The sequence below is a fragment of the Bactrocera neohumeralis genome, chromosome 6, assembly GCF_024586455.1.
Source record: "Bactrocera neohumeralis isolate Rockhampton chromosome 6, APGP_CSIRO_Bneo_wtdbg2-racon-allhic-juicebox.fasta_v2, whole genome shotgun sequence".
Classification (NCBI taxonomy): Eukaryota; Metazoa; Arthropoda; class Insecta; order Diptera; family Tephritidae; genus Bactrocera; species Bactrocera neohumeralis.
Window position 1 is genome coordinate 11,160,556 of NC_065923.1, and position 9,694 is coordinate 11,170,249.

Genomic DNA, 9,694 nt, shown 5'->3' on the forward strand with positions numbered 1-9,694 from the left:
GAGGTGATGTTTCAACTGTCCAGGGGACTGTATAAGCTAAAAGCTGTTTTAGTGATCGATCGCAATCGAAATATTTACTACTATTGGTCTAAAGTAAACAGTTATTTCCCACGGTTATATAAATTTGGGATTTCCTTCCTTTTTGTACAAGAACGATGTCACGACAACGTAATTTCCATATTACTCGTATATCGGTACATATGCAGTCGTCAAGTACTTATAGAAACAACAGTAATAATCAATTAAATGGTTTAATTTTCGGAACACACACCGATATTTACAACAAAATTTGAATTCATTACCTTAAACCTTAGAGTTGGATGCATAAATTATTATTTATCTTATCGAGGGCCTTTACAACCGCTGCCAGTACTCGCCGACTTAGCATACTTCTGAAGTATAAAAGCGAACGCGCTAAAGACTTCGCCAGTGTTTCTTTCAATTCAACATAGAAGATGAAGCTAGTAATTGCCTTAGTTGTTTGCTTTTTTGGCAGCGTGATCGCTTCCACCGATAAAGTGGATTGGACTAATGTACCACCATTGGATGTGGATCCTAAACTCCCATATCATCCACGCATGAGCCTCGATGGACCCACAGGACGTATTACCAACGGTCAAGTAGCTGCTCAAAAACAATTCCCCTATCAAGCCGGTTTGAGATTGTACGTCCCCGGTGGTGCTGCATGGTGTGGTGGCAGTGTGATCTCTGATCGTTGGATTCTGACGGCTGCGCATTGCACTGACAATTTGTAAGTAATTGTGCTCCGAAACTGTTCTGCCTCTCTGCTATAATGTTAACACATTCCAAACTTCCTAGGACTACTGGCGTTGATGTGTACTTGGGCACATGGGATCGCACAGACCCTACCGAAAAGAATCAACAGATCATTTTCGTTTCTAAAAAGAATGTTATTGTGCATGAAAATTGGGATGAAGACACGATTACCAATGATATTTCGCTCATTAAACTGCCAGTACCAATTGAATTCAACGGTTCGTAACCACGCAACAAATTTTTATCTACAACTAATTGTTATAAATTTTGAAAATCTTAGATTACATTCAACCAATTGCCTTGCCCAAAAAGTCAGCCAGCTACGACAGCTACGTTGACAAGTCAGTGATCGCCTCTGGATGGGGAAGAATTTCCGATTGTAAGTTAAGCAAACAGTTAGTTTTTTTAAACCTAAATTTTTGTCCTTAACTTTTCAACTTTTTTGAATTATTTACAGCTGCTACGTCAGTCACCGACTTATTGCGTTGGATTGAAGTCCCAGTAATGTCGAACAGAGGATGCAACATTTGGTTCCTTGGTAGCGTTAAATCCACAAACATTTGCATCAAGACAACTGGCGGTATCTCAACTTGCAACGGCGACTCCGGCGGTCCATTGGTGTACAATGATGGTGAGAGCACTATTTTGGTTGGTGCCACTTCCTTTGGTTTTGGTTTGGGATGTGAGGTTGGATGGCCAGGTGTGTTCACACGCATCACATCCTACTTGGATTGGATCGAAGAAAAGTCCGGTGTTGCATATTACTAAATGAAAATACAATAAATTGTTTAAAAATATTTACACACTTAGTATTATTTATTACTTTCCTTTGATTATTATTTACACACATACAGTGGATAATATACATAATAATAATACCCAACGAATAACCTTCTCCCGCCCAACCGACGCGAGGGACTAAATCTGCAAACAAAATTTTCAACAGCCAAAATTAAGAATTATTACTTTTATTTGATGAACTTAACTCAATGTCAATATTAGAGTAGGACCAAAAGGCCATAAATCTTCCAAAAGTCATCGAGTAGAGGTCGGGGAAAAAGATGTTTGAACATTTAGCTGAAGACTCTACATTAAATAAATGCATCATTACTCAAGACAAGACGTGGCCTTAATAAAATTACGTTGAAACAGTCCAACAGTCTAGCGAATGGCGCTCCAAAACATGAGCCGAAGGATCGACAATGTATTATGAGATTGTAAAGTATTATGAGACAGTAAGAACTAGTACTTTCTTTGCAAACATACATACATATTCTTACAAAATATATTTTCAAAGTTTCTTGTAAATGATTTGATGATCGCAAATTAATCAGAAATTATACTTACATAATTATTAGGTGAGAATATTAAATCTCAGTAAACTAAATATTGTTGCATTTGATTCGTTTTTCGAAATAACATACGACTCTAGGACAGGTTAGTATTCAAGGCTTAATAGTTTCGCTACCACCAATTTGTTATGCTTAAGATTTGTAAATAATATAAATAAATTAAAACAAAATAACTTACCATGGGAGATGATCTTTGATTCTATTCTTGATAGTGTGGATTTGCGCTGGTGTTGCAACGTCCGTCTGTTGAAGAGACCACCGAATCTTCTTTGAAAAGAATTCTCCCTGCCAACATTGACTTAATTAATCTTTCATCAGTCTTCGTCTTTTAAGATCGACGTATCCGCTGATAATTTTCCACTGGTTCTTGACAACTCATTCTTCTTCTTTACTGACGCAGAAACCACTTACGCGGTTATAGCCTAGTCATTTCTTCTTTTTGCAATGTGACCCCAATTGGATATTCCAAGCGAAGCCCGGTCCTTCTCCATTTAGTCATTCTAAGTCTTTACAATTTAGTGGAGGTCTTCCTTTGCTTCCCACGGCGGGTACTGCGTCCAATACTCTCGGAAGACGTGAGCTGCTTGAACATATTAAAGAATTGTTTTTGGTTATTCCCAAGTGAATGGCGATCAGAGAACTTTCCCCACTTGCGTCAACTTCTACACATAAATTTTTGCTAAAATACCAAAAAACCGTTGATACAAAAAACTGATTAATTATTAACAATATGTTAGAGGTCCTTATACAAAACTATTTAAATTGTATTTATATGGCAATAATTGTAATTTTAGAATCATCGCTTTCACAGAAACTTGGCTAAAGCTCCACATTTTTGATAATCTTTAGATATGACCGGCTGAGCAGAATAGGAGGTGGTGTCCTCATTGATGTACCTTCTTCAATTGCATCTGAAGAAATCGATGTTGCTCGTGCAGACTTCACTGAGTTTAAGTGCATTCGAATTTGCGTTAATGGTGCTCATATTTACTTAACTTTGTCATATATACCGCCTCAATCGGACTTATCTGTATATATAGCATTCTCCTTTACTAAATAATATGTTCTCCTTGGCTTATAATGGTTTTGGAAGATTTAAGTTTCATGGAAGTCTATTGTTGATTACATACTGTTAGTGCTCGCTTCCGTTTTAACGAGTTTTTAGATGAAATAACGGATTTGAGTCTTAACCAAATTAATTCAATTACAAAAAAGTTCGGTAAGCTCTTAGATCTGCTTAACGTTGAGAACACTTCAATATTCTCTGTTCTCTGGACTCTTATCATCCTGCTTCGAAAATTTATATCGAAATCATAGCCAACTTACTTGATAATAATATACAGGACCTTTGTTTTTGGTTCAACTTTGCGAAAGCTAATTTTAAGAAAATTAATTGCGAACTTTCTAAAGTAACTTGGCCACATTTCAGTGGCAATATTAGGGCAATTCAGAATCTGGTGCAAATGGTCTTGCATCTTTGCAATTGCAAATTGGCGAGTATATTTTTGCTTTTACACTAAAATAAACCAACACTGGTTTGCAAATTATCAGTTGCTGTCAAAAACTAAAATATTGTAATCAAAGAGAAGAAATGGAACAAACCGGTATGAATAAAATAAGGCTAAAATACGAAAAGACGAATTAAAAGTGGAGCGAAATGGAAATCCAGAGTATACTGAATTTCTTGCAGGAAGCTCCAGAAGTAAAAGTGAAATTTGTGCTATGTGTCGCATAAAAATATTTCTTACCTTCAATGCCCATAATTTCTTTCGAAAATTTTGTTTACAAACAATGTTTTTCTTCACCGATCTGCTGTGAATTAATGGTCTTTGCAAGGGTTGCACAGCAACCACAAAAAAGACGTTCATTGTTGATGGTAAATATTTGACTTGCCCTATTGAATTTAGTGTCTCCCGTTTTAATGAAACTATTTTAAATTTATTTGAAGGATATGTTCCGAAATGTGTTGCTGGTTTCGTTACTGACTATTTAAAATATTCTAAATTGCGGCGACAATTTGCTGAACTTAACAAAATATGTTATAATAATTGCAAAAACAAAGTAATAAATAATACCATATGTAATCCAAAATTGTTCTATGGTTTCGTCAACTCCAAACGCAAGATTTCGAATTATCGGTCGGCTATGAAATATAAGTCTACAATGTCCATTGACAATCACATAATTTCTAATTTGTTTACTGAATTCCTTAAGTCCAATTACTCTTCAAACTCTCCTAAAAATGTTCCGTATCAACATAAGTTATGTCTGATTTCTGTAATGCACCTACCATTTTCGAAGTAGATTTCTCATATCAGTTTAATATAATAAAACAATTATTTAATTATGACCCACATATGATTCCTCCATGCTTCCTTGAAAAATGTGCCAAATATATATGTACAAGTCAATACAATCTCTTAAAAAAGTCTGATTTCCATCAATTTTGAAAAAGTCATTTATAATTCCTTAGCGCAAGAGTGGATTTAGGTCATCCATTGAAAACTATAGGTGAATATAAAAGTTGTCAACAATACCTAAACATTTTGAAGTAATAACAGACGAAATAACCTTCTCGATTTTTCCACTAATTTCTTCTTTTCAGTATATCTACAGTAATAATTTGCTATAATTTGTAACACATGTATCACGATTTCAATTCTCATCACAGCACATTTGATCTAACAGACACAATCTTTACCATTGAAAATAATTTTATCTACTTTTAACATATAACATTTAAAAATAATTTATTTATTTTTAACTTATTCTTAATTTTGACTGTTGAAAATTTTGTTTCTGTAGTTGGGCAGCTTAAGATCGCAACGCGTTTTTATCTTATCTTTTACGATTCGGCTAATTCCACTTGTTTGCGGATTTAGCCCCTCGCGTTGGTTTGGGGGGAGGAGGGTAATCCTTGGGTGTTACTATTAAGTATATTATCTACTCTGTATGTGTAAATAATAATCAAAGGAAAGTAATAAATAATACTAAGTGTGTAAATATTTTTAAACAATTTATTGTATTTTCATTTAGTAATATGCAACACCGGACTTTTCTTCGATCCAATCCAAGTAGGATGTGATGCGTGTGAACACACCTGGCCATCCTACCTCACATCCCAAACCAAAACCAAAGGAAGTGGCACCAACCAAAATAGTGCTCTCACCATCATTGGACACTAATGGACCGCCGGAGTCGCCGTTGCAAGTTGAGATACCGCCAGTTGTCTTGATGCAAATGTTTGTGGACTTAACGTTACCAAGGAACCAAATATTGCATCCTCTGTTCGACATTACTGGGACTTCAATCCAACGCAATAAGTCGGTGACTGACGTAGCAGCTGCAAATAATTCAAAAAAGTTGAAAAGTTAAGGACAAAAATTTAGGTTTAAAAAAATTAACTGTTTGCTTAACTTACAATCGGAAATTCTTCCCCATCCAGAGGCGATCACTGACTTGTCAACGTAGCTGTCGTAGCTGGCTGACTTTTTGGGCAAGGCAATTGGTTGAATGTAATCTAAGATTTTCAAAATTTATAACAATTAGTTGTAGATAAAAATTTGTTGCGTGGTTACGAACCGTTGAATTCAATTGGTACTGGCAGTTTAATGAGCGAAATATCATTGGTAATCGTGTCTTCATCCCAATTTTCATGCACAATAACATTCTTTTTAGAAACGAAAATGATCTGTTGATTCTTTTCGGTAGGGTCTGTGCGATCCCAAGTGCCCAAGTACACATCAACGCCAGTAGTCCTAGGAAATTAGGAAATTTGGAATGTGTTAACATTATAGCAGAGAGGCAGAACAGTTTCGGAGCACAATTACTTACAAATTGTCAGTGCAATGCGCAGCCGTCAGAACCCAACGATCAGAGATCACACTGCCACCACACCATGCAGCACCACCGGGGACGTACAATCTCAAACCGGCTTGATAGGGGAATTGTTTTTGAGCAGCTACTTGACCGTTGGTAATACGTCCTGTGGGTCCATCGAGGCTCATGCGTGGATGATATGGGAGTTTAGGATCCACATCCAATGGTGGTACATTAGTCCAATCCACTTTATCGGTGGAAGCGATCACGCTGCCAAAAAAGCAAACAACTAAGGCAATTACTAGCTTCATCTTCTATGTTGAATTGAAAGAAACACTGGCGAAGTCTTTAGCGCGTTCGCTTTTATACTTCAGAAGTATGCTAAGTCGGCGAGTACTTGCAGCGGTTGTAAAGGCCCTCGATAAGATAAATAATAATTTATGCATCCAACTCTAAGGTTTAAGGTAATGAATTCAAATTTTGTTGTAAATATCGGTGTGTGTTCCGAAAATTAAACGATTTAATTGATGATTATTGTTGTTTCTATAAGTACTTGACGACTGCATATGTACCGATATACGAGTAATATGGAAATTACGTTGTCGTGACATCGTTCTTGTACAAAAAGGAAGGAAATCCCAAATTTATATAACCGTGGGAAATAACTGTTTACTTGAGACCAATAGTAGTAAATATTTCGATTGCGATCGATTACTAAAACACTTTTAGCTTACACAGTCCCCTGGACAGTTGAAACATCACCTCTTCTTGATGTCAAGAGCCTCTTGAGCCTTTCACAATGTCGTTGAGGTGGCTAATACCGATCACGATTTGGCCAGAAGCTATCCAACGACAAACAATTGGCGTTCCGTTTCTGTCGCTGAAACCCTAATAACTTGGGCAATATGAACTTTGCTGAGAGCAAATAATTTAATGTAGCTCTAGTAGAATTTAGGTAGAAGCCAGAAACTTAAAGGACTAGCAGCATATATGTAATTAAACTGTAAGTAACAGAGCTGGAAATTGGAAGAGCATGCAGAGGGCTTTTGAGTACTTTTAGCTACAGGTTCAGATTATTTATGGACACAGATTCGACGAAGCATAAACAAATACCTAAACAATTAGCAGTATACACCCTTCTATCATAAATTACGGGACCGATTTATTATGCAGCAAAAATAAACCAACGAAGAATACAGTTAAAATGTTTACAGTTATTCTATATAACTAATATTACAAGGGATTACTTATTTTCTTAACATACATCTATCAAAAACTCGTTATTGGTTTTTCGAAACTCCATTTTTAGCTTCTATCCAGTCGAGATACGAAGTTACTCGCGTAAAAGGAGCTGGTCCACCAATCTCACAGCTGTAGATTATATTAAAGGTGGCTACGCCAATAAGGGTTGGATCTTGCGCTAAAACCAGAGGACCGCCGGCATCACCATTACATGTTGACTTGAGATCAATAGTGCCGATGCAAATATTTGTTGATTGAATGGAGCCATAAATCCATGAACTGCACTCACTGTTGCTAATTACCGGCGCATCAATCCAGCGTAGAATATCGGTAAGTTCGTAATCGTCTGAGCATGAAAGAATGAAATTTATTCAGTATATAAGACTAATTATTTACTTTTGTGTTATTAAAAAACGGATAAAATGGTATCATAATAGTTTCAGTGCTCTTTTCTCTCCAACTTTTTTGACCACTGCAAAGTTTCCAAATCTAGTAACTTTATTCTTTGTAAAGCTTTCCGTGAGAGTCAAGTTTTGATTTTCTTGAGGCAATTAAAAAAACTGGAATGTTTAAGGGATAATTGGAGGAGAAAAGTAAGATATCAGTTATTTCAAGAGTAAACCGTTAAGCAGGTATTGCAATTCCGTCTGATCAAAAATAACCCGGACGCACAAAAATTATGCATGTATTTTTATTGGATTTTATGTATGTATTAAGTTCGATTTTCATAGTCAGTTGTGTTTGTCAGTTGCTGGTTTAGGTTTAGTTTGTCTGGCGATTTTTACCACGAAAAAAAATTAAAAACGAGTTCGCTGAAATTTTGTGTTTATACGGATAATAGAATTTCGTCTAGGAAATTGTTAAAAAAGATGCTTTAAAATGTAGCTAAAGACCCTACATTCAACAAAAGCATCATTACTCTTGCTGAGACGTGGATTTAATACGAGTAATATGACGTTGAAACTGTTGAACAATCCAGCGAATGCCGCTCCAAAACAGAGCCGCTGGTTGGGGTCGATAACCAGGCCAACACTCAATTTGCTTCTTTGAATTTATCAACTGATTCTAGTTAATTTGGGTGCGCTGAATTCAAATCTGTAATCAGTTTGTCACCGTCAGCTCTAGTTTTCATGATATAGCTTTTTTATACCCTCAACTTAACTTATGACCCGAAAAAAAATAAATAAAAAAGCTTTATCATTAAAACTAGAGCAAAGCTTCAAAGAAGCAACATTTTTTTGTAATTTTGTCGGGCTGTGTAATCTTTTATGAGACTGTAAAGTAATATGAGACAGTTAGAAACCTAAACATATAAAATTAATCGATTAGCTTGCCGGTTCTCTTTCAGATAAGTTCAGTGATAATGTGCATATTATTTACTTATTAAATACATAACATAGTTTAATATTTACCATCGGAGATTCTACCCCAACCGGACACTATGACAGTTTCATTTTCGAAAGTTTCATTAGCTTCGTCACCCTTCGGAAGTTTGACTGGTTGAATGAACTCTAAAACATTGAAAATTCACTTTGGTTAGGCATTGTCAATAAGTCACGTAAATACCTACCGGTGAACTCCAGTGGCACCGGCAGCTTAATCAATGCAACATCATTTGTTAGCTCGATTTCATCATAGTTCTCATGCACAACAATATGTTTCTTTGATACGAAAATTATATGTTGACCTGTTTCATTGTGATCTGTTCTATTTAGTGCACCCACGTAAACATCAACACCACCGATTCTGTATTAAATAGTATCGCAAGGAAACTTGAACAACAAACTAACACTCTTACTAATCAAATATAGATCTTACAACTCGTCCGCGCAATGAGCCGCGGTGATAATCCAACGATCCGAGATGATTGATCCGCCACACCAAACACTCCCTAAAGTTGTATAAAACAACAAACCCGCCTGATATGGAATTTGTGCACGTCCAGCTAATTCTCCGTTAGTGATGCGTTCACTAAAGCTCTCCGTGTGTAATTTCGGTCGAAACGCATCGGCAGGATTCGCTTGTGGACGCACAACGGTCGACCAATTCAATTGGCTGGCTGAAGTAGCTGCAGCGGTAATCGCACAAATAACAGTAAATACAGTTGGGAAAGTCATTTTAGGTGAACTGTCGCTAATTTCAAGCAAATTTTGCATTTATATTATTTTTTTTAATAATTATCAACTTTTATCGAATAAATAGATTATATACCTACCTACATATATAGTATGTATGGATATATTGTGTGGCGATAAAACATTTTTATAGTCCCACCTCGAGTTCCATTTATCGGTAGTCCATTTGATATCACCTTTTTTAACTAGCATATAAAATTTTATAACGGTTATAATGTTAAAATTAGAGGTGTGCATGTGTGTGCACATGAAAAAATTCACATTAAATCGGGTCGTATGTTGTTAAAGATTCAGCTCAGTGAGAAAAAACTATTTAATCCTAACAGCATGGCAAACCTATTCGATTTAGAAAAATAAATACATATATTC

The 9,694-nt window shown here is 36.0% G+C and overlaps 2 protein-coding genes across 2 annotated transcripts; one reads left to right on the plus strand and one right to left on the minus strand.

Annotated features, from left to right (window-relative positions):
- The first annotated feature begins 455 nt into the window (after positions 1 to 455).
- LOC126762552 (brachyurin-like) lies at positions 456 to 1,596 on the plus strand. The gene is made up of 4 exons (XM_050479385.1): positions 456 to 751; positions 820 to 995; positions 1,058 to 1,156; positions 1,235 to 1,596. Exons 1-4 carry the CDS (start codon positions 456 to 458, stop codon positions 1,543 to 1,545), a joined length of 882 nt encoding a protein of 293 aa, XP_050335342.1. The 3' UTR covers positions 1,546 to 1,596.
- Positions 1,597 to 5,110: 3,514 nt separating this feature from the next.
- LOC126761701 (transmembrane protease serine 9-like) lies at positions 5,111 to 9,307 on the minus strand. The gene is made up of 8 exons (XM_050478061.1): positions 9,009 to 9,307; positions 8,761 to 8,936; positions 8,603 to 8,701; positions 7,247 to 7,536; positions 5,964 to 6,262; positions 5,712 to 5,887; positions 5,551 to 5,649; positions 5,111 to 5,472 (listed from the first exon to the last, which is right to left on the minus strand). The coding sequence occupies exons 1-8, from the start codon at positions 9,305 to 9,307 to the stop codon at positions 5,162 to 5,164; spliced, it is 1,749 nt and encodes a 582-aa protein (XP_050334018.1). The 3' UTR covers positions 5,111 to 5,161.
- Between the last annotated feature and the right edge of the window lie 387 nt (positions 9,308 to 9,694).

Bases quoted from the DNA above. Each gene is read 5' to 3' on its own strand.
- LOC126762552 (XM_050479385.1), top strand. From the start codon at position 456: ATGAAGCTAGTAATTGCCTTAGTTGTTTGCTTTTTTGGCAGCGTGATC. The intron at 752-819 runs GTAAGTAATTGT...CAAACTTCCTAG, and splicing joins GCGCATTGCACTGACAATTT to GACTACTGGCGTTGATGTGT. The intron at 1,157-1,234 runs GTAAGTTAAGCA...AATTATTTACAG, and splicing joins ATGGGGAAGAATTTCCGATT to CTGCTACGTCAGTCACCGAC.
- LOC126761701 (XM_050478061.1), bottom strand. From the start codon at position 9,307: ATGACTTTCCCAACTGTATTTACTGTTATTTGTGCGATTACCGCTGCA. The intron at 7,537-8,602 runs GTAAATATTAAA...TTTCATGCTCAG, and splicing joins TTGGGGTAGAATCTCCGATG to ACGATTACGAACTTACCGAT. The intron at 5,473-5,550 runs GTAAGTTAAGCA...AATTATTTGCAG, and splicing joins ATGGGGAAGAATTTCCGATT to CTGCTACGTCAGTCACCGAC.